The sequence below is a fragment of the Macrobrachium rosenbergii genome, chromosome 16, assembly GCF_040412425.1.
Source record: "Macrobrachium rosenbergii isolate ZJJX-2024 chromosome 16, ASM4041242v1, whole genome shotgun sequence".
Classification (NCBI taxonomy): Eukaryota; Metazoa; Arthropoda; class Malacostraca; order Decapoda; family Palaemonidae; genus Macrobrachium; species Macrobrachium rosenbergii.
The window spans coordinates 13,392,538-13,418,495 of NC_089756.1; the positions used below are offsets into that span (position 1 = coordinate 13,392,538).

General features: G+C 39.9%; 1 protein-coding gene across 4 annotated transcripts in view; it reads left to right on the forward strand.

The window, feature by feature from the left end:
- The window catches only part of wls (Wnt ligand secretion mediator), a 174,434-nt gene that overhangs the window by 106,958 nt on the left and 41,518 nt on the right, over positions 1-25,958 (forward strand). For all 4 annotated transcript variants that reach the window (XM_067118400.1, XM_067118401.1, XM_067118398.1 and 1 more), the window contains exons 6-9: positions 172-299; positions 15,724-15,957; positions 16,336-16,491; positions 17,530-17,683. In XM_067118400.1, the coding sequence (XP_066974501.1) occupies positions 172-299; positions 15,724-15,957; positions 16,336-16,491; positions 17,530-17,683 (672 nt within the window). The remainder of the gene's footprint in view (positions 1-171; positions 300-15,723; positions 15,958-16,335; positions 16,492-17,529; positions 17,684-25,958) is intronic.

Here is a 25,958-nt window from a genome sequence, read left to right on the forward strand (position 1 = left end):
TTTGGTCAGCCCCAAAAGAGTGAAGAATCTTTGCTGTGGGCCCTATTAAATTTTAAATATGAACATTTATTTTATCCCATATTTCTTTCGGATACAAAATAAAAAGTTTTTTGTATTACAGAAGTGGTGCTTCAGATGCTGAGTATAACTTTTTATCTTTTTTCTTTACAGGTCCTTTGGAATATTTCACTCTCTTTTTCGACTGCCCCTGGATGACTGTTGTTAGTGACATTCGACAAGGCTTGTTTTATGCCTCATTACTCTCTTTCTGGCTTATATTTGCTGGGGAGCATCTCATGGTATGTAATAATTACCTGTACTCTGATGTCTGTTGGCACTGGGTGTTGGTGATAATCTGTAAAGTATGTACACTATTAAACCTCTATGTTACATATGCTTGAAAATGTTGCTCCTAAGCACAAATAACAGTAATTTATAATAAAATGTTAACAAGACCACTTGGTCATAACCCAAGACTTTCTTAGAAATTACTTGAATGATTTCTTCTCCAATGAGAACAGAAAATTAGAGCAAAGCTAAAGAAGTTGGACAGCTTGGTGATATGAAACCAAAGGGAACAGATTAAAAGTACATATTAGGCAGAAAGCAGTGCAGCTGGGGCAAGAATATTGTAAGGAGTGCATTTTCTACCTTTATTCCTATCTGGCTTAGGACTTCATCTGTGGCTTTTCTTCATGATTGAATTGGCCTTCCCTCTGGTCTTTGCCAAGCTATTGTACTATATGTTTAATACTGTGTCTCTCCTCTTTTCATTGTATGCTTGAAGGTTATTGGAGATCTCAGTCAAAATGCCAGCCTTTGGACATCAAACTCTTTAGCAATGTCCTGATATTTGTGATTTCTTCCCAAGGCATTCTGACCATGAATTTCAGCATTTGTTGTCACACTTGTTCAAAATCTCTTGCCTTTTTTGTTAATTCCCATGTTTCTGTTGTGTATAGAAATGATAGTTTTATAAATGCATCAGGGACTATTGCTGTGTTTATTACTGGGGATGCTCTTGTTTACCAGTACCTTCCCATGTCTTCCAGACTGTACAGTAAACCCCCCCAAATTTGAAGGGGGATGCATTATTCCCCCCTCCCCCCCCGCAAATAGCTAAAATCCTCGAGTACGTAAAACCCTTCTAGAAGCATTTAGAACTGCCTATTTTGATAGTTCAAACACGAAAAAAACTCTAAAAATACTTATACCAGGTATTATCCTACTTACAATTGGGTTAGGTTCCAAAAAAGCACTAGAGCATTCAGTACCATGTATACATATATGGTAACCTAGCCTACTCTACAAAGTATACTCTATACATATACGGTATGGTAATTATTAATATCAGCTAATTTTGGAGGTTCATGCAGATTGACTTATGATAATTTAAAGAGAAATTGAATAACAAACAAGAATTAGCTTAGCCTACACTATGGTATATCATATATATATATACGGTAGCCTAGCCTATATTATACTGTACTGTACTCTATATTCACATATTAATATCGTATTATACATCAACATTACGACTATGTATCTTTTCCATGGATCTTTTAAAATTCTATGCTTTACTTCACTGTATCCAATAATATTGTATATATTCTTATATTGCTTTTGTATTATAAATTGCGATCATAGCTTTCAATGCTTTGGTTTGGAAATTGAGTACGTGATAAGTTTATTTCACCGTATTTAACTCAGTTTAGAGCGCTTTTCTTGCTTCCAGTTAGCGTAAATGAATCTCTAGATACTTTATTTATATGGGGGCAAGTCATGAAGTGTTTTTAAGTCGAAATATAACTTTAATATGTCTCGTCGTGAAATTAATTTAGCTATTTTTTTCATTAGTAAATGACATTGGCTATTTGGAGGCATGATTGTTTTGTGTAAAAAAAATCAAGATCCCGTTTGCTATTTTCACTTGATTTGATCGTAACACGAGCTTTATGTATTTATCTTTTATTGGGGTGAAAACACTAGCAAAATGTGTTCTTTCATGCCCTGTAGTTTTGATTAAAATACTTTCTCTCCAATTTTATTTACTGTTGAGTTTCATCCATATTGCCGATCCACAAAAATTTATAGTTGTAAGCAGCTTCAACATTGGTTTCTCAGCTTAGCTACAACTTGCAGCTTAAATTTAGCAGTATATTTCCTTGCTGATCTTTTATCAACACCGAATAAGGGTATAATGGAAAAATATATCAGTCCTATTCTACGTAACGTCATTTATAACGTAAATACAATATTTGTTTACTACCGTACTTTGGTTGAAATACAAGCAAAACAGCTGTTGTTATCCGATACGGTTATAAGCAAAACAACAGTTTCTCAATCTGTTGTTTATGGCTGTACTGTACGCATTTACGCAAGAGTATAACGTTACTAACAATAGTTTTATCATTCTCTTTTACTTTTTAACTAGAAGATGGGATAAAGAGATGGAGGAAAAGAAGTTAGCCTATTTTAATTTGGTCTCTCTCGCTGCCTGATTGTACACTGCTGCCTGTGCCTGGGCGAAATTTAAAAATATATTATAAATATTGTAGTATCGGTATTAATTGCGTACCCCATCACAAAATCGAATTATCGTAACATGAGCACTACCTGGGTACCTGAGTATTTTAATAGTTTTATCATAAAAGGTGCCTTTAGTCATGAAAATGAGATGAAAATACAGTAATTAGTGAATATTTCTCAGTGAAAAATACTGCAAATTTGGTGGATTTTCTGCAAATAATTTGTATATATGGTCCATAGAGAAATCCACGAATAGGTGAGTCCGTGAATCACGAGAACGCGAATACGGGGGTTTTACTGTACTTTCTTTTCCTCGCGTATCAAGAATGGCCTCTTATTCTAGCCTGTTCTACCCACTTAGAGGCATGCCTTTCCTTCACTACATAAGCTCCCTCCTGTTTACTGTTAGTTCTCTTTTTCTCTTTTATTGCATTTTGAGCATCAAAAATTCAAGACTCGGTTAATTTACATTTGTTATATTTAATACATAGCATTGCATTAGGTGAGAACAAAAGGCTTTTATGACTGAAGTCTGCATTAGGTGAGAACAAATGGCTTTTATGACTGAAGTTCTTTATGGCATTAAAATACAGTAGATATGTTCAGTTTGAAAAGTCTTGTCTACTCAATACACGTACAATGTCTTTACTGCATTCACCTTATTGTTTGTTTAATTACATCTAATTTTACACCAAAGAACAATTATTCCCTTATGTACTCTTCTAGGTTAATCTAATACCTCCGACAAAGCAGTACAGTCAACCCTCGTTAAGACAGACTAATAGGGGGCTAGGGTGTCCGTCTTAGCTGATAGTCCAGTCTAACCAGTGATACTGTGGCGGTATTCACACCCACAAACAACACAACACGCAACACTCACCCTGATCTTCGGTTGCTGGAGATGGATAAGGTCCACGGTCGCCAATCACAGCACACACCCACGAAACAAAAAAACTTAAACCGACCCTCCACCAACAACGAACCAACAAAAAAAAGAAGAGACACATGAACCATTAATGTGGTCCCAAAAAAAACAGACGAACTCCCGTTCACTTTCAAGGTTGGACCTCAACTGCCCAAGACTTCCCCAAAAACCGAAAAACTCCCGACAGACCGACAGACAGAGAGACAGCCGTAAAACCAACTCCAACAACCGAACCACTCACAATGACAATTACTCTCTCTCTCTCTCTCTCTCTCTCTCTCTCTCTCTCTCTCTCTCTCTCTCTCTCTCTCTCTCTCTCTCTCTCTCTCTCTCTCTCTCTCACAAAACGTTGGGAAATGCTAAATAAAAACAAATTTCTGATCCCTCTATATTTCTCCCCCCTTTTAGCATTTCCCAACCAACACCTTTCACACCTCTTTTCAAATCGCCTTCACGCAACACCCACGGATGCTCCCCTAGCAGGTCCTCTAGATCGCGTTCATGGGCACGCAATCATTCTCTCAGACTCGCTCTCTCTTCCAGCAACATTCAGATTTACATTTTCTCCTCCATTCTCTCTCAGATTCACGCTATCTTCTTCACTATTACCACTCTCAATTTCATCCACAATCTCATCTATACCCTCTAACTCGTTCCCCCAAATACCTCCCCAATTCTTCAACTAACCCATCCCATTCGCTCATTGACCTTTCCAATTCTTGCAACGATTCATTCATGCTTTCAATCACTCGTCTATCACTGCTACGCTCTCTTACTCTTACACTTTCGCTCACCTCCAACCGCTCACTAACCCCTACACGTTCAGTCAACTCAGTTATATCAAACCCGCATATGCTATACGTTCTATCCATACCATCCCATTCATCCGTATTACACGCTTTATCACTCATTTCCACTTTGGCACTCACACCCCTATCACACAACTTACGACCATTCAGTTTACTTTACGTTCTTCCCTTTCTTACGTTTTTACCATACTCTATCAAAACAAATTGCTGATCCTCCATACACAAGCTCTCATGCATACTTGGTTCACCCACATTCGATTTCAACCATTTATACACCCCATTCTCTCTCACATATTCCGGTACATCCTTCCATCTACGCAATTGGTTGTGATGCGCTCGCATTTCTCTCACACTACCATCTACACATACTTCCCCTACAACATAACTAAGCCCACTGGGACCAACTTCCAACACCTCATACGGACCCTCAAATTTTCCACGCACTTTATTTACATTCATCCGCCCTTTCTCGATTACTTCTTTCAACACTTTCTCGCCCACCTTGTAACTTTCAAACCTTTCATGCGCCTTCTTCCATACCTCCCTATCATTATCAGATAGACCCAATCTCGGTCTCACTATCTTTTCAAAATTTAACACATATTTACACGGAGACATACCAATACCCTTATGCACGGTGGCGTTGTATACCCACAACGCCGCCCAACGTTTACATCCCAATCATTATCACATTCACTCATCATACGTAATATCTCTGTCAACGTTTTCACCGCTCGTTCCGCCAATCCATTCGCACTGGGCATATACGGCGAGAGTACACATGTTCTATGCCCCAATCACGCAACATTTGCTCAAACTCCCATCCAACAAATTCAGGCCCATTGTCACTCAACATTCGCGTCGGCTTGCACACGCACATTGGCAACATCACTTGACCCACCATTCTCGCCACAGTCTCACTCTTTTTGTTCCGAATCGCTACCGCATATGCAAACTTACTCAAATGATCTACCATTACAACCATTCCCACATGTCCTCTAGCAGTCACAGGCAACGACACACAATCAATCACAACCATCTCAAATAACTCTTTCATCTGCAATCGCAACACAGGTGGATTCGCATGCACACTTTGATACTTACCCTTCTGACAGTCCGCACACGTAATCGCTACATCCGCACAAATTTTACTCAATCCAGGCACATACAATCTCTCTCTCATACATTCCCATAATTTATTTTTCCCCAGATGCCCAAACCTATTATGCACCAATAAACACATACCCACGGCTGCGTCTTCCGAAAATACTGGCACATACACTTCCCCATCCCATATCCCTTCCTGATGCAAAAAATAAACTATACCTTTACATACGACAAATCTCTTAGCACTTCGCTTATACACTTCTAACTCAGACGGCCAACTTCCTAATCTTACACCCCCTAACACACACTCTCTTAACATATTTATTTTCATGCACTGATTTTGCATCTGCTTAATTTCCTCTTCACTCAAATCATTTTCACTCCTTGCAATATCTACCATACCTACAAAACTAGTTTTAGACACATCCTCCTTTAACCTTCGTTATTTCCCTGCCGCCCTTTCCTAAAATTCCTCCCGACATCCACACTTATATCATGCATTCTCATAAAATCAATTCCTAATAAAAACATGTTGGCATATCATTCTCATCCATGACTACAAAATTATGTATTATTTCAAATTCCCTAACTGAATTTTTAATTGTACCTCCTCCCATACTAACACACTCCTTGTCCCAAACCATGTATCCTTACACTCGTTGATTTTCTTTTTATATCCCAATCGCACCTTTCCAATTCACTAACTACTGTACTACTCACTAACGACACTTGTGCTCCCGTGTCTACCAAACTACAATATTTATTCTGATCCACCACTACATTCGTTACTAATTTACCTTTCGCTTCATGCATACACGCTCTCACGGCTACATTCACCTGCTTAGCTTCCTCACAACCATCCTCATCGCATTCATCTTCAACGATATCCTCAACCCTACCCCTTATTCCCTCATTTTTCCCACAATCACCTTTCTTAACCAGCCAGCTACAAGTATCCTTTCCACAGTGAACATTTAAAATCACATTCGTACCACTTTCATTCACCCTTCCTTTATACTCTACCGGCCTATTCCATCCAAAGAATAATCGTACTGTAATTTTAAACATTTCCGCCACCACCAACAACACTCTCACTAACTTTTCCTCCTCATCTAATTCCCTTCCTTCCTCACACACTCCTCCTTCCGGCATCTCATTCATCACCTTTTCACGCAACTCGTTCATGCTCGCAGGTACTCCGTCAATCAACCCATTTATTTCCAAACTACCCAACCCCACAAACAGACATTCCCACACTCGATTCTCCCCTACATACTGTTGCTTTACCACAAATCCTACAGGTACTTGGTCCGGGTCCCAGTCGCTCCTAACCCTATCATCTCGTTCAGTCCACATACGCGACATAGCATCTGCAACAATATTCTGTCTACCTTGTACATACTCTACCTTAAAACTAAACTCATTCAAATCCTCTATCGTTCTCGCAATTCTAGCATTCACACTCTCCTTTTTAACCATATATACTAGCGGTCGATGGTCCGTCCGTATCACAAAATCTACCCCATACAAAAATACTTTCAACGCTTTCACACAAAACCTTATTGCAGCCAATTCCTTTTCAATCACCGAATATTTCAACTCTGCCTTTCCAAACGCCTTGCTCACATACGCAATTACTCTCAATTGTTCTCCCTCATTCGCCTTCTGCATTTGTACCAAGCATCCTCCCATACTATATTTACTTGCATCCGTATACAGTTCTAGTTTATTCGCATTCTCACTATAGTCCGGGAAAGCCAACGTCACGTCTCTTGCAGCCTCCTCTTTCAATCTCTCGAACGCTTGATCATTCGCTCATCCCATTTCAATCTTACACAATTTCTCTTTCCGTCCATTCAGTAAGTGGTTTCCCGATCCCTGAACAATCTTTTATAAACTTCCTTCCAAACTCAATTAAACCCAAAAATCCTTTCAACTCACGCAGACGGTCCGGGGACGTGGAAATTCCCTCACCTTATTCACGAACTTATCACTCTTCCTTACACCTCTTCCACTCACCATATGCCCTAGGAATTCCACCTCCCAGCCAACCAAGCACACTTTTCAAATTTTACTTTTATTCCTACTTCTTCCAACCTTTCTAACACTCGTTCTAGCAGTTCCATATTCTCTTCTACAGTCTCACTCGCAAATCAAAATGTCATCTATAAAAACAGTTACCTTCTTGCGATCAAACCCAGCCAGAACCACATTCATTGCCCTTTGGAAGGCAGCAGGCGCATTAGCCAGTCCGAAACTCAATCTTCGAACTGGTAGTGGCAGGAACCACTAGAAAAGGCCGTAATATGCCTGCTCCTCCTCCAGAGGCATCTGGTAATAGCCCCTTACCAGATCTAATTTTGTAAACACTTTCATTCCATTCATCTTGTATACACAATCAGACACCACATTCATCGGGAATCGCTCTTTCACAGTTACTTCATTCACCTTCCGATAATCCACACACATCCGCAAACTTCCATCTGGCTTACGTATCGGTACAATGGGGCTATTCCAGGCGCTCGCACTCCTTTCAATCACTCCCACCCTCTCAAGCTCCTCACACTGCTCCTCTATCTCACGATTGATAGACGGAGAAAAATGTCGGGGACGCTGATATATGGGGGTGTCATCTTCCAGAACTATTTTAAATTCGGGAAGCTTGATCCCCAAAATCCTCGTCTCCACGACTCAATGCCCCCGCCTATCCCACAACATTCTCCTCAATCGTTCTCTTACGTTATCACTTACATTTTCATCTACCTTTACTCTTTCCTTCAACTCCTCATACGTCCAATCATTAGCTCCTTTCAAATCACCTGTCATCACCTGCCGTGCCTTCACGCACCTCTCATCATCCACATTCACCAACGTCACGTAATATTCCCACGCAATCTCCCTCACATATTCCTCGGACTCGCTTCTTCCTGCCACTGGCAATGACGTTATATATACCCTCGGATCTCCCATGTTCAAAACCCCATCATATACACACACATTTGCCCTGACTAATTTATTTATGTCTATTCCTCAACCACATACTCACACCTATCATTGTTGGCTATCCCGAGGCTATCCGCCATGCCACTTTCACACTCACAACTTCTCCAATATCATGTGGCACTTTTACCCTCTCTGTCGCAATTACAGGCACTCTCTTCCACAATTTTTGCTCAACCCTACCCTCCTTCCCCAAATACAAATCCCCAAGCACATCCCCTTTCATACGTAATTCAATTACATTCATACTAGGACGGACCACCATCCCGCATTTTTTCAAAAACTCACATCCCAATAAAATATCATATTTATCATTCGTACTCTCAATCACACAAAAATCACTTTCATCCATCACTACACCCCCAATTTCTAACCGTTCACACACTCTTCCAACTACTGCTACCCCTAAATTTCCAATCCTCTTACTTCCCCTGGCAGTTCCTAATCTCACACGTATTCCTCAATTTCTCACATCCATTCTTAAATATGACATTCATACTACACCGGTATCTACCAAGGCAATCAATCTTACTCCCTTACAACACACTTGCACACTCATGCACTCGTCAGTCTTTCCAGCAAAACCTCCCTCATGCAACAACCCCTCACGCATATGCATCACACGCACCGCTTGCATCCTGGAGGATCCACCCATTTGAACCCCCTTCCCACTCAGTTTCCCGACCGCTGTCACAGTCACCCTCTTTCGTCTACATACACTTGATACATGCCCTTCCATTCCACATTCGTCACACTTCGCTCTCGGTTCTGAACACATTCTCGCATAATGCCCATTCTTACCACAGTTACCACATATTACATTCACTCGGGTACCCCTACAACCATTAGCAACATGACCCATCTGTCCGCACCGGTAGCATTTAACCCCCCTATCTTTCGTACACTCCCTTACCAAATGTCCCGGTTGCCCACACCCGAAACACGCTCCTAAAGCCCACCTACACTCATTCTTTGTATGTCCTTCCTTTCCACATCTAAAACACTTCAGCTCGACTTCCACTCATCGACCTTCCCTTTGTACACTACTATCCCTAACCCGTCCAACCCGTTGTTCCCTTACAAACCCACCATTCATCCTCACTGGCACCTCCACATTACTTGCTCTTACACTCCTATCTATTACACTATCGGCCATTCTCATTGGGCCCCTCAACACTGCATCCCTAAAGCTTCCAAATTCTGGTACTCTCTCATCTACCCCAGCCCTTACACTTACACTTCTGCTCTCTTTTATAACCCTGTCAAGCTCATAATCTTCTACAATTTCCAAAATTTCTCCCCAAGTCAACCTTTCATTCGTCCACCTTTTCTTCTCCTTCCGCTTCAAGTTCACAAATTCTCTAACTCCATCTGGCACTGTCCCTAACAACTTCCGTACTAACTCCTTACATTCATCTATCCCATCATCCCCAAACTTCTTCCTTGCCAACGTCTCCAGCCTACAAGCATATAGTGACAAGGTTTCCCCAGCTTTCATTCTTGCCTCATCAAATTCATTCTTCCTCTTATACTTAACACTCGCTTTCATACGCCTCGCTTGCTCAACTAGTCTAGCTTTCACCTTGTCATACTCAACATCCCCCACACTCATAATAACCCTATACATATCAAGTAGAAACCCAGTCAGATACTCTCCTAATTCTCGTGCCCACACTCTCTTACTTTCCCCATACTTATCCTGACAAAACCTTTCATACTCCCTAAAGAAATCATGCACATCCCTACTTCCATACTCATTATACTTTTCACACCGGGGTACCTCCCTCACATATATAGCCTTTCTCACTTCTTTCTCACTTTCACTCTCACTTTCGCTACTTTCGCTCTGTCCTTTCATACCCTCTTCCGAATACAAAGAGTCCACTTCTGCACTTACATTCATCTTACTCATTACACTCTTCTTCCCCCTTTTTATCCACTTTTATCCACTCACCTCCATCCACCTCACTATCACTACTGCCTTCACCCTCTCCCTTCTTTCCTGCCTTTCCCACTTCCTTACCCTTCTTACCAGTTTCCTTTCCCTTTCCCTTCTTCCCTTTTTCTTCCCCTGACTTATCCTTACTTTCCCTCTGTTCCTTCCCTTGCTTTTCATTCCCCTTTTCCTTACCCTGCCTCTCATTCCCTCGTTTCTTACTTCCTATTCCCATATCACTTTCATCACTCACGCTTCCATTCACTTCTTCCTCCTTTTCTTTCTCTCTTGCCCCTTCACACGTTCCAGAGAACCTGCCTCCAACAGCCCCTTCTCCAAAAACACCCTTGAACATACCTTTCATCATTTCTTCCACACTTTTCATCATTCCCTCCAACTTTTTATCCATCCTCTCTTCCATCCTCTCTTCCATTCTCTCTTCTGACTCTTTCATCTCCCCTTTCATTTCTTCTTTCGCACTTCTTAGCATTCCCCCCATCTCCTCCAACTGACTCCTCAATCTCTCATTCTCACCCCCTCAACCACGTATTCTCCTCTCTCAACCTCACCAGTTCCTCTTCCATCCTTCTCTTCAGTCACACTACCAGCCACCAATCTCACCTGCAGCTGCAATACCAGCTGCCCCACGTTGGGCGCCAAATATTATGTGGCGGTATTCACACCCACAAACAACACAACACGCAACACTCACCCTGATCTTCGGTTGCTGGAGATGGATAAGGTCCACGGTCGCCAATCACAGCACACACCCACGAAACAAAAAAACTTAAACCGACCCTCCACCAACAACGAACCAACAAAAAAAAAGAAGAGACACATGAACCATTAATGAGGTCCCAAAAAAAACAGACGAACTCCCGTTCACTTTCAAGGTTGGACCTCAACTGCCCAAGACTTCCCCAAAAACCGAAAAACTCCCGACAGACCGACAGACAGAGAGACAGCCGTAAAACCAACTCCAACAACCAACCACTCACAATGACAATTCTCTCTCTCTCTCTCTCTCTCTCTCTCTCTCTCTCTCTCTCTCTCTCTCTCTCTCTCTCTCTCTCTCTCTCTCTCTCTCTCTCTCTCTCTCTCTCTCTCTCTCTCTCTCTCTCTCTCTCTCTCTCTCTCTCTCTCTCTCTCTCTCTCTCTCTCTCTCTCTCTCACAAAACGTTGGGAAATGCTAAATAAAAACAAATTTCTGATCCCTCTATAATACCTATGTATATACCTATAAATATCTGTAAATATATTGTATTTCATTATTTTTATAAAGAGTATGAATAATAAGCCAATCTAGACACGTTTGCATTAAACCTCATAGTAAAAGATGAAAAAATGAAGAATAAAACATGATAAAAAGATAGAATTCAGCCACATATTGGGATGCCAAGGCAAAGACATGAATGCATAATTGTTAAGTAAAAAGAACTTGAGTCTCTAAAATGAAAAGTAAGATAATGAATTTTAGATTACAGGTACACAATTCTTTACCCGAAATCCTCGGGGCCAGATGTGTATCGGTTTTTGGAATTCTTCGGATATCGGAACTGTGGGGTCAGGAGTATAATCAAACATCACTATTGCAGCAAAAACAATTTTTTTTCCTTTTATGTTTTTTCATTTTATTATTTATTCATTTTGTGTATTATTATATATATTAATAATATAGTTAAATGAATGTGAGATAATTAAGATCAATAATACAGTAAACCCCCTGTATTCATGGGGGATGCACACCCCCCCCGCAAATTGCTAAAATCCACGAATACTTAAAACCCCTCTAAAAACACTTAGAACTCCTATTTTGATAGTTTAAACACAAGAAAAACCCTCTAAAAATACTTATACCTGAGTATTTTAAAAGTTTTATCACAAAAAGTGCATTTAGTCATGAAAATGATAAGAAAATACAGTAATTAGTGAATATTTCTCAGTGAAAAATACCGCAAATGTGTGAATTTTCCACGAATAATGGGTAGATACGTTCTACACAGAAATCCGCGAATTATGAGAATGTGAATACAGGGGGGTTTACTGTACTGTGGGAAAATTAAGACCTTATGTTCACTAACACATTTTGTTTTCATCAAAAACATTCCATAAAACGCCGTAATATACATGATCAAAATAATTGTAATTCAACTTGTGAATTTTAACGATAAGTAAGACTGAAATACATTTCATCATATTGATCTTGGAGAGGGTTGCTCTTTATTGTTACTAAAGTCATCATCAGTTTGCAGTTGTACATTTGAGGATGGTCCGGGAACAGGATTCGTAAGTGATGACGCATCACTGTGACAGACTGTGTGGGATTTTTCATACCACTTTAATAAAGTTAAAATTATTGTTAAATTCTTGCTTTCATGAAGAAATAATCATATAAAGCAAAATATTGGTTAATTTTTGCCATCAGCAGTCAAATAATCACGATCACGGCAACGTTCAAACTTAATGCCGTACACACAATTTGTGATCGAAAGATGCCTATAAATAGAACAGAAGTAGATGGCTGTCATTGGCTAACAGATCACCATGGCAACCAGCCAACCAATCAAGTTTTAGCTGTATTCTGTCTGAGAAAGAACATTTGCTCATGTGAAGCTGCTGCTGATGTAACAATGACATAAGTGCGTGTGTTTTGAATACAATACGTAGTTTTTAATAGTGTATGTATTTTGCTGATTACATGAAGAATAGAATGAATCCCTTCTCATTACTGTACTTTGCAAAATTGTTGGTTCAAGAGATTCTTCAGCAATAAAATAATTTTATTTTTGCTTCAGAAGATATTTACTAACGCTGCATTTATATACCTTCAAAACAAAATTCATCTCTTTAATCTCTCAAGGATAGAATTAAGCTGGCAATTTCTCTCTCTCTCTCTCTCTCATGTCATTTGCCATGTAAACACAAGTATTGTTCAGTAACTCAGCTTTTGTCTTTGTAAAGTTTACCTTTGTCATGTCTTTTCTTTCCTAAAAACATATAAAGTATCACACTGTAGCTACCAGTAAGGCAGCAGATGGGTAAAACTGTTAATGCTTGGTGATTGGCTACGGTACTTCCTACCCTTTCAGAGAAAAGCGTGTCATAACAACTGTACGTACTGTGAGCAAGTTAAATCAGTTACAAGTTGAAAGCATTTTAGTTTAGTACAGTATAAATACAGAACAGTATATATAAAATGAAATTATAAATTAAAAGTTTTTTATTTACCTTTGTAAATAAGGAAAATGGTACGCGATGAGCGGAGGAACATTAACTATCTTAAATCGTGGACAAACATTACGTATTTTAAATTGGCTGACCCTCTTTGGTGTCTGTCTTATTCGATATCTGGATTAACGGGGTCCAGTTTAATGAGGGTCGACTGTATATTGAAGTATCACATGGGTGTTCAAAGCGTAACCAAAACGTTAATGGCTTTTGGATGCTGAGTAATTCCCAAGCTAAGCACATGTCAGCCTCCTACACTGCTTGGTTAATTTAGTGGCTCTATGATGGTTTGATGGTACAGACACCACCCTACTTATGAACATTCAACTTGTAAGTTCAAATTTTGTTTTGCACGCCTATTTTGTGTTACAGTTCTATATATACAGTGTATTGTGTTTGAGGATAAAAAAACGTACAGTACTGTATTGATTTTATATCATACTGTATTTAAATAGGTATGAAGAGTACAGTAACCAACTTACAAACAATTCATCATACAAACGGCTGTCCAGAACTTAACTCATTTGTAACTAGGGTGGTGTCTGTATATTTAAAAAGCAAAAAATCTGTAATTGTGTTGGTTTTGGTTGGAGAAAAATGTTAATAATGTAGGGCACTGGGAAAAGCAAAGTGACACAAGGCAAACATGTGAACAAGGAAATCTGTATTGGCCAAATTTCTTTGTGAAATGGTACTCCTTTAAAAATCTAGAATTTCTCTTCTTACGGGTCCCTACAAATTGCTGCACAGTGCAGTAGACAACACTAAGAGTACTACATCATCCCTTTGGGCTTTCCTTGCATGGTTTTTGCTTTTAAGCTTCTACCTACTTATGTTTTTTTTATTCTTCTCAACTAGCATTCCAACTTGTTGGACTTTGCTTAAATTTTTACTACTCATTTAAGAACATCCTTCAGGCAAGCCATTTTTATTTCATAACTTCATTACCTACACAAGTGGCTTTATGAAAAATACTGATGTGTCACTCTAAAGGTCCTGAGTTCCTTGTGCCAGATGGTTTTTAATTGCAAAGGAAGAGGAAATTATATTACTCTGCTATATGAAGATGATCTGAAAAGATGCTTGAAACAAACAATTACTCATCTGAGTAGGCTCTTTTTCTTTCTCATACACACTGCACGGTAACTTAGACTACCGATTTACTGTCAGGAATATTGATGGCAAACATTCTTATCTAGACAGGTTTACTTTTTGCTGATGAGGGCTTCATTATATAGAGACACTAGACTGTTCCACACACTTTTATTTCTGTATATAAGAACTAAGTATGGTACTGTAACAGGAAATTGAAGAAGAAAGATAGTGTAAGCCTTTTAAATTTTGCTATAATGCTGCCAAGTAGTGTAGCCTCCTTGTGGTTTATTGATGTATTGTTGGGTAAAGTAGCTGCGGATATGTTTATTGATTGGTCCACATTTTATGTCAAAAGTCAGTTGTTATACATATTTCTTAAAAATGTTTATGTAATATATCATTGGTGTTTATGTAATATATCATTGGTATCTCTTTCACATTGCATAATTTTAATCTTTTATTATTCTTTTTATGTTTCATTCTTGGATGTCCATGCCAGATTGCGGTAAGTTGATTAATTTGTTTTTTTCAGTCTTCACATACAAGTTTTCATGTTATTGTTATCATGGTTTATGGTCCATAAATTAGTTGTAAACCTTAGTGAAGAACTTGAATATTTTTCCAAACAAAATCAGTATTGAGAAGTTGAAGTAATATAATTTTATTTGATTCTTGAATGTTTGTAACACCTGACACTGCTAATAGTAAATGTGTTGGTTGTCTGCATTGATATTTACAAGGATTTATAAGTTAGGTGGTTTAAATGTTTGTGTGATTCTGTAGAGGGTTTTAAGCATGCATCTCCTGAGTTTATTATTGAAAAGTTTTGAGTTCTGTATCTGTGCATGGGTGAAATGATACTATTCATAATAATATAATTTTGTCCAAGTGTCATTTTGTATTCCACGATGGCACATTGAGATTGTCATAGAAAATGTTATAGAATACAGTGAAGTTAACCCGACAGATAGGAAAGGACCCGCCTGATGAACCAAGTGAGGACCAGTTGGAAGACCTTCAAAAATAAACATGGAAGATGTTGTATTGTCTTATTAATGTAATCAGGATATAGTGTATTATCCTTTTTTTTTCAGGATGATATCGAGCGGAACAAACTGAAAGTGTATTGGCGACACTTGAGTGCTGTCTTGGGAGGTTGCATGTGTTTGTTCATCTTTGATATGTGTGAACGTGGTGTGCAGCTGCACAATCCATTTTACTCCATCTGGGTAACTGAAACAGGAACGAACTTGGCTCTGGCCTTTATTATCCTGGCAGGAATATGTGCTGGTCTATATTTCTGCTTCTTGTCATACATGATCTGGAAGGTTAGTGCTTTGCTAGACCTTTTGTTTTTCACCTGTGACTTTACACTGTAACATATAATTGAACATATCATAAATGGCTTAGTATCAATTGTATACTCAAACTTATCTTAAATGGCTTAGTATCAGTTGCATGCTAGTCACTGTTATTTATACCCTTATTATGTTTATGATAGACATTAGATGACACTGTTAATGTTATGTAAACTGCATTCTAATTGATAAAAAGCTGTTATGTTCTTCTTTTGCTGTTGCTGAGCTGAATTGTGATTATAAAACTTTACTGAAGAATTTTTGTGCACAGAGTAAATGTCACATAAGTACTGTATGTATATTAAATATCAATAGTGATTATGAAATCTTTCTACTTTTTTGTTCCAGGTGTTCATGAACATCAGCAGCAAGAGACAATCTCTTCCTGCTATGTCGTCTGCACGTCGTTTGCATTATGAAGGTATCATTTATAGATTTAAGGTTCTCATGTTGGCCACTCTGCTCTGTGCTGCCATGACAGTCATTGGATTTATATTGGGACAGGTAAGACACTTGTCTTTTACCTTTGTAAGTGCAGTTGTTCAGCATTATCAGTATTATTTTTATAACTTGTAGTACTCAGTATGTCAGGGAGGTGCACACATTGTTAAAGGTAACAAAGGCTCTGCCTCATTCCCATCTCCCTAACGTTATTACTTTCTGTCTGTTTTTTCATGTGCTTCCTCCCACCTTAGCCCACTTAGCTGCCTAACTTCTTTGCTTCAGTTTCATCTCCCCTCTGTTTTGTTCCCAATCTCACCTCAGTGAAAAAAAAATGTCTATATGGTGAGTCCTCTGATAATTTAGAAATGTGGTATTAATCATGTTGCAATTTTAAAATAGCGATGGAAACTGCATTCTTGAGTGGGTAGTGGGTAGCAATAATAATACATCAATGAGAGTGATTTGTAAGTATATATTGTTTCATACCTAAGCTCTGGGCTTTTGCATTCTGGAGTCTTTGGCTTTCAGGATCTGACAAATAATTGCAACTGGAGAGCCATTTGTACAGAATTAATTTGTCTGTTTCTCATAATACATGTTAACCTCATGGTTAAATTTGAGTGAAATCGGGTTGTCAGTCATATGGTTGAGGAAAAAAAATTCATTTATCCTTTGGAGGTCAGAAGGAAAGTAACAGAAACATAAATACTTAGCTTGTTAACAAATGACGAAATTTCAATGAAATTGGGTTGTCAGTCATAGGGTACAGAAAACAAAAATTCACTTATCCTCTGGAGGTGAGGAGGAAAGCAGTAGAATACTGTACATAAATGCATAGCTGGTTAACTGCATGATTAAATTTCCATGAAATTGGGTTGTCAGTCACATGGTAGAGAAAACAAAAATTCAGTTATCCTTTGGAGGCCAGGAGGAAGGCAACAGAATACATAAATACATAGGCTACATTGATTGGACAGTCTACCCTAAATTTAGCATATAAGAGTGGTTGAAAATTACAGAAGAGTTAAGCTAAATTATTTTTATCTTTCCCAAATGAAAATAATTCATTTCTCTCCCATCATATCTTATATATATCAGGTTTCTGAAGGAGGTCAGTGGACAGTGGATGAGAATATCAAATTAGAGTACACAAGTGCATTCTTCACTGGTGTTTATGGGATGTGGAACATCTACACTTTTGCCCTCATCTGCCTGTATGCACCATCACACAAGCGTTGGCCAAAGGATCAGAGTAAGTGATAGGAATTTTTTCTTGTTAATATTGTAAATAAATTTACAGCACATAGTGTCCTTGAGGGGAATTATTTCCTCTTTTTTTATTTCTGTAAGTTAGCCAGAGTCTAATTTAGAATATGCATTTCTTGTTTGTGCAAGTTGCCTTGGTGTATTCGTATGCAACATTGTTTTGCTGGTGTAACATCTTTGTGCTTGTATAGGCAAGCACTGTATTGAATAAGTCACTGTAGATCAGACTCCTGGCATCTTTTATTCACATAACTGTTTGTAAAGGTGAGCTGCTGATGCATTCACTAAGTTTTGATGTAGAATAGGATTACAGAATTGCTGTTATTTACAATTATTTTACTGCACATAGCTAAAGTTTTATTAATCCCATCACCTTTACTTTAATCCCAGATTTATTTATATTTCCACACATTTTCCAGGACCATTATTAGATTTCATAAACTCAGATGAGATAGTTTAGACTAAATGGTCTTCCCTATACATACTTCCCAAATAATTACTTAGCTATAGTTTCTAACTTTTGCAGCAGCCTCTTTATTTAAAAAATTGTGGTAGCATTTTGATAGTTTAGTGTAGATGGCAAGCCTGGGCCACTAATGGGAGTACTGAAAATGACTAAGCAGAAAACCTCATTCTGTTTGTACCCTTATGCCCATGAGAGGGGAGGAGGGCGGGCTCCGATTCTGTAATTGCTAAGTATATATGAAACTTGATTTTATTATGAAAATATCATTTCATATGTGAAGCTTACCAAGTAATTACATAGCTATACTTTCCACTCGTGCGGCAGTTAAAAATTTGAATTTCGCGGTAGCGACTCGTTTGTTTATAGTGTAGGTAACTACCCCGCTCTCTATTGGAGGAACAATAGGTACAACATAACAGTGATCATCACTACTTTTCTGCCAACTTTACTGTCAACATTGAATGGTTTGGTGGTTGAATTTGAGGTTTTTTCTTCGCTTTTCCTGAGGATTTGGTGAAGTACCCATTATTTTGGTAACTTTTCAGCTTCGCCTAGTGGTTTTTCTGCAGTGTATTTACGATATCTGATTCCAGTTCATCAAGTATTAGGTACTGTAGGGAGGGTTGCCAGACCTGAATGACCAAAGTAACCTATGATAGTCATGTGATCTGTGCAAAATGTAGAGGACAAGAGTGTTCAATAGATCTCACTTGTGATGAATGTGTTGGATGAGATGAGAAGAAATGGAAGGTTCTCGGGGTCTCGTTTGAATAAGTTAGGTAGAGATAGGAAAAGGAAGGCAGCTGTTAGAGCCGAAAGTAGAGCTCAGTGTGTAGAGCCTTTCACTAACATTCAGCTCATTGACCGTACCATTCGTTCTTCTCCTGCCCTTGCTTTAACCCCGTCCTTAGTCCTCCTAATAATTCTCCATCAACTCCTATTCCTGGTTCCCATGCTTCCGATCCCGTTACCGTAGCCAGCCTTGTGAGCAAGGGCGATCATAAATTCGATCTATTAGTTAATACTATGTCTAAGCTGGGTGAATTGCTTAAAGTCCTCATGGACGAAGTGCAGAGTATTAAACAAGTGTCGGTGTCGGTGTCAGTGCCAGTGGAGAAGGTGGCTGTCCATCCCACTGACATTTCCAGATGAAGGTCACTGTCATTCCCCTGAACCTGGGAGCAGACATACCAGGGATCCAAAGGAGGTTGGCAGTGTTTGCCCACAGACAGTCACCCCCTCATCTGACTCAGTGCTTCGTAATTCTGACAGCCATTGGAAAGACGTCACAGTGAGCACCCACCAGTTATCGTCTGACTCCGATAGTCACTCTAGTGCTGATAAGAGGCATTTCCCAGGTGAATCTCGTCCCTTGGAGAGATGTCATGATAGATACGCCTCTCCCTTTTTCTGAAGCGTGCTAGAGACCGTTCCGCTGGTCCGCAATCGAGTTGCTGTACAGGCAGTCCGCGGTTATCGGCGGGGTTCCGTTCCTGACAGTGTGACGATAACCGAAAATCACCGACAACTGAAAATCAGCGATAATAGTGCCGATCCTCGGTTATCGGTGCCGGTATCTGGTTATCGGTACCGATAACCGGGGATCAATGCCACTGAAAACTGAGGATCAGCGCCGATAACCAGAGATCAGTGCTGATAACCGGGAATCGGTGTTGACAATCCGGTTATCGTCGTCGCCAGACAAGTGCCGTAAAACTGGATCGCCGATAACCGAGGCCACTGATAACTGGGGACTGCCTGTATGTGGCGCAGCCCTGTTCACCGTTCTCGTGAGCATTCACATGCTGAACTTCATCATTTGGCTTATAAGCGCTCTTCTTCTTCTTCCTGGCGCCCATATGTATCCAGAGTGTTGGCCAGACCACCTTCCAGTCATCAAGCACCCACCCAGTACTCCGAAGTGCCTGTCTTGGACTCCAGAGCCCCTGCCTCTTACTTGAAGTGCCTGTCTTGGATTCCAGAGCCCCACCTCACTCCCCCGAGCACCTACCTCAAGCCAGCTCGGCTCCCACAAAGCGCTTGGCGCCAATTATCCACCCGACTTCCACTGAATGCACACCTATGTCATCATCTCCCACTCTCGGGCCTGAAGATCCTTCTTTCTCGCATATCAAGAAGCAGGTGGAAGATGTATTGGGCCTTCTGCATAAGGCTCCCCCTTCACTTAAGCCTTTTCAAGACCTTACTTGGTCTCTTGTTTCTTCAGAGGAGGAAGTTGTAGTACCAAACCCTTCCCCTATGCCTTATGCTTCCCTGATGAGATATTTTTTTGCCAACCTTCCCCTCTCACTTCCAACCAGCTGCTCCAGTGTCGCATAGCTCCACGTTTCTTATGAGAAGCCAAGCAGTTTCTAGTTCGCATCTACCTCAGATGGTTCTCTCTTCGTCTGCATGACAGGCGCTTAGAGAGATAGAGGTTGGTTGTCCGTTAAGAGGGAACAAGGGAGAACTGCTTTTGCCTTTCGTCTTGCTAGATTGATGGTCAGGAGATATCTCTTATTCGACCGTAGAAGCTCCATCCTTGGGAGGTACTTCCTCTTCCCAAGGTGACTTTTCAGGTTTGATAGACTCGGCTTGTCACTCTGCTTATTCTTCTGCTAAAGTTTTCATCACTTCATCAGTTTGATCACCTTGTGAAGCACTTGTTTAAAGTATTGGAGCTCTTCAGCTTTCTGGACCGGTCGATAGGACCTCTTGCCAGGAAAATGGAAGATCACATAGTTTTAGCACCTGATTTGGCTGCAGATTGGCTGGGCGTTTTATCCTGTATGGATAAGGCAGCGAGGGATGGCTCCTCTGAAGTTGCGGGTCTTTTTGCCATGGGAGTTTTGAAGAAGAGAGAGTTGTGGTGCTTCTTCACCACGAGAGGAGTGACGTCTGTTCAGAAGTCTGCGCTTTTATATTCTCCTTTGGATAAACAGTATTTGTTCTTTCAACCAGCGATGAAGGAGATTGCCAACGATTTGCAGAAAAAATCAACCCAAGACCTTCTTGCACAATCTTTCCCCCCTGCAACGGCACCCTTTCGTGGAGGCAGACAGGGTTTCTCGAGACCCCGCTGCAAGGTGCGTTTCTCCGCTAAGTCCATCAAGAGGACTTCAGCCAAAACCTCTTCCAAAAAGTGGCTCCTCCATCCTTTGTGCGCCCGTGGGAGCCAGACTCCCCCTCTTCTGGCAAGGGTGGAGTGCAGGAGGCTCGGAACCTTGGATGATCAAAGTTCTCAAAGAGGGTTACTCAATCCTGTTCTTAGAGTACCCTCCTCTCGTGAATTTGCCAATCGCATTGACAGCATACTCGTAGAGCTCCAAGAAGTTCGTAGCTCTCTCAGAGGGAGTGTCTTCCCTCCTAAGGAAGAAGACCATAGAGGTAGTGGAGGATTGGACGTCAAGAGGATTTTACAACTGCTTGTTCATAGTCCCCAAGTCATCGGGGGGAATGGAGACCTGTCCTTGACGTAAGTACTTTAAACTTCTTCATACAGAAGACAAAGTTCAAAATGGAGACAAATCAGTCATTGTTATCCTCCATCCAGCAGGGTGACTGAATGATAACACTCGACATGCAGGACGCGTATTTCCGCATCCCTATACATCCAGAGTCCAGGAAATACCTGAGATTTGTCTTTGGGGGCAAAGTCTACCAGTTTCAGGCCCTTTCTTTCGGTCTCTCCACTGCCCCACAAGTATTCTCGTGAGTCCTATCACCCCTTGAGAGATGGCTTCACCTCCTGGGTATCAACATAAGTCTATACCTAGACGACTGACTCCTCCGTGCATGAATGATCTGCAGACTGCCCTTCTTCTTGCAGAGGAACTTGGACTTTTGATAAATCAAGAGAAGTCCCAACTAGCCCAAACTCAGGAGATTCTGTATTTGGGGATGAGGATCAACTCTCTAGTTTTCGGGCTTTTCCCTCCCCAAAGAGTATAGAGTCCTGCCTTCAGTTAGTACAGGACCTTCTTTTGCTTCCAGTTTGCTCATGCGAATCGATGGATGAGTCTGCTGGGAACCCTCTCATCCATAGAACAGTTTGTGAAGCTAGGAAGACTTCATATGAGGCCTCTTCAGTTCTTTCTACGCACAAAATGGAACAGAAGACAGCAACCGGACACAGTGATGTTCCCAGTTACGAACGAGGTAAAGGAGGATTCCCGGTGGTGGACATCCAGGGAGAGACTTTCAGAGGGAAAGTCTCTACTTCTGAGCCCTGACCTCGCCGCCTATGCAGATGCCTCAGACCAGGGATGGGGAGCTGTTTTGAACACTCGGGAAGGTTCCAGCATATGGTTTCTGGATCAAAGAAAGCTGCATATAAACGCCAAGGAGTTATCTGCCATTCACCTCAGCCTGAAACATTTTGTGAAAGCAGTAGTAAACAGAACCGTGGCACTGTACATTCCGACAACACCACGGCTCTCTCCTACATCAAGGAATCAGGGTGGAACCCACTTTTTCTCCCTTTGTCAGACAGCGAAGGAGCTGCTAATTTGGGCAGACCAGAATCAGGTTAGACTTATTACCAGATTCATCCACGGAAAGATGAACGTCTTGGCAGATGGATTAAGTCGATGGGTCAGATCCTTCTGACAGAGTGGACCCAGCACTCAAGTGTCTGCGACAGCCTCTGGAAGTTGTGGTGCAGGCTGACAGTCGACCTGTTCACCACATCGGAGAATTACCGTCTTCTTCAATTTTGTTCGCCAGTCCCAGATCCTCAGGCATGGGTGACAGATGCAATGCTGATAGACTGGTCGAACCTGGACCTCTACACCTTTCCCCCATTCAACATAGTGAGGGGGGTTCTCAACAAATTGAAGAGTCACGGGGGGGAGTTTCTCAACAAATTGAAGAGTCACAGAAACGCATCAATGACCCTGATAGCGCCCTTTTGGCTTCTCAAAGAATGGTTCCCGGACCTTCTCAAGCTTCTTGTGGACTTACCAAGGTTACTGCCTGAAAGTCCACATCTTCTCAAACAGCCTCATCTTTGGAAGTTCCATCAAGGACTGTTTACTCTAGCTCTGACAGACTGCAGACTGTCCAGAGATTCGTCAAAGCAAAGAGCTTTTCAAAGCAAGCTGCGGGAGCTATTTCTAGATGTAGATGTAAGTCTAACAGCTGACTACCAGGCCAAGTGGGCTACCTTCCACAGGTAGTGCAGCAGCAATAACATCTCGTCTGCTAAAACCACTATAAGCCAAATAGCGGACTTTCTTCTCTTTCTCAGGACTTCCAAAGGCAACTTAAGGGCTACAGTAAACCCCCCGTATTCGTGGTTTCATGATTCGCGGACTCACCTATTCGCAGATTTCTCTATGGAACATATATATGCATTATTCGCTGAAAATCCGCCCATTAATGGTATTTTTCACTAATAAATATTCACTAATTACTGTATTTTCATCTCATTTTCATGATTGAATGCACTTTTTGTGATAAAACTATTAAAATACTTAAGTAGTGCTCGAGTTACGATAGTTCACCTTATGATAATTCAATTTTGCAATAGGATAAGCAATTAATACCGATACGACAATATTTATAAAATATTTTTAAATTTAGTGTGTGCGCAGACAGCAGCATACAATCAGGCAGCTAGAGAGACCAAATTACAATAGACCTGCTTCTTTTCCTCCGACTATTTATCCCATCATCTAGTTAAAAAAGTAACAGAGAATGATAAAAGTATTGTTAGTAACGTTATATTCTTGCGTAAATGAGTACAGCCGTAAACAACTGACCGAGAAACTGTTGTTTTGTTTATCACTGAATCGGATAACAACAGCCCTTTTGCTTGCATTTCAACAATTATACAGTAATACACAATTACCGTAGGTTATAGTACAAATGACATTAAGCAGAATAGGACTGATATATTTTTACATTATACCCTTATTCAGTATGGATAAAAGATCGGCAAGGAAATATACTACTAAATTTATGCTGCAAGTTGTAGCTGAAGCTGAGAAAACAATATTCAAGCTGCTAATGACTATAAATTATCATGCATTGGCAACATGGATGAAACTCGGCCGTAATTAAAATTGGAGAGAAAGTAGTTTAATCTAAACTACGGGGCATGAAAGAACACATTACAGTAATACCCCCAAACTTGCGCGATTCAAGTTGCGCGAAGTCACAGACACTTGAAATTTTCATTGGAACCTAACTAATTGTCATACACAAGTTATTCACAGACACGTGAACATTTGTGAACACTGAGAAACCCTACAAAAGCGTTTGTTTAATTTTTTATGTAATTTATAAGTTTTCAAGCTTTTATGTGTAAATTAAATAACATTAAATATTAAAAGTAATAATTTCTCTCTCTCTCTCTTTTACTGAGATGAGAGAATTTTTATGGTACATGTATACAGGTATGTTTATTTGTTTTGTATGATAAATAAATTTTTTACCTAATAATACTGTAGGTACTAATTTTCAAATAATAATCATAATCATAATAATAACAACAATAATAATACAGTGAACCCCCATATTCGTGGGGGATGCGTCCCACACACACCCCCACAAATAGCTAAAATCTGCAGATACTTAAAACCCTTCTAAAAACACTTAGAACTGCCCATTTTGATAGTTTAAACACAGAAAAACCCTGTAAAAATGCATATACCTGAGTATTTTGATAGTTTTATTACAAAAAGTGCATTTGTTCATGAAAATTATATGAAAATACAGTAATAAGTGAATATTTCTCAGTGAAAAATACCGCGAATGGGCGAATTTTCCGCGAATATTGGCTAGATATATTCCACAGAGAAACCCGCGAATACGTGAGTCCGCGAATCATGAGAACGCAAATGGTGGGGGTTTACTGTATATCTGTAATAACAAAATTTGTATTATTTTAAACAAACAAATTCTTTATCTCATTTTTTGTAAGAAGCTCCAAGGCAAAAGCTGTCAGACATAGTCATTTAACATGACAAGAAGGGGGAGTGTTGCTGATCAAGGGTCAAAGATTTCTCTCTCTCTCTCTCTCTCTCTCTCTCTCTCTCTCTCTCTCTCTCTCTCTCTCTCTCTGTGTCCGTGATAATTTATAAAAAATTTCACTCATAATTAAGGACAACTGTTATTTCTCTCTCTCTCTCTCTCGTTCGTAGTTAGCGCAGCCTACCTATTACGGTTTCTCTGTATGTCTAACTGTACAGTAGATAATTTTGAATTGATCTCATTTTACCTTTACCATCTACAAACTGTACGCCGTTCTAAAACATAGAGACAGAGCATTTCAGAACAAAGAGAAAGAGACAGCATAAAGAAGTTTTTAAAAACGAGGTTGAGAAGACTTCTAAAAATAGATAGGTGAAATGGGGGGAGAGAGAAATAGTATACTAATGTTCACACACTCCTATATTCTTACGTTAACCATTTATTTCTTTTTTTAAGGGTAATGTATTAAGCTAACTTTTAAATGAAATTACAGTAACTTTAATTTCCTTTAAAAGTAAGTTTAATACTGAATCTCCATCTTTTGATATCTAACGTAAGAATAACCTGTCTCTCTCTCTCTCTGTCTCTCTCACATGTTATTGTCTGTCTCCGTTAATTCATAAATAATTTAACTTGATATTTAAAGTAAGGACAATTCTCTCTCTCTCTCTCGTGTTATTCTCTCAGTCTCCGTAATAATTGATAAGTAATTTCAGTCACTTAAGTAAGGACAACCCTTATCTCTCTCTCTCTCTCTCTCTCTCTCTCTCTCTCTCTCTCTCTCTCTCTCTCTCTCTCTCTTCTCTTGTTCATAGTTAGC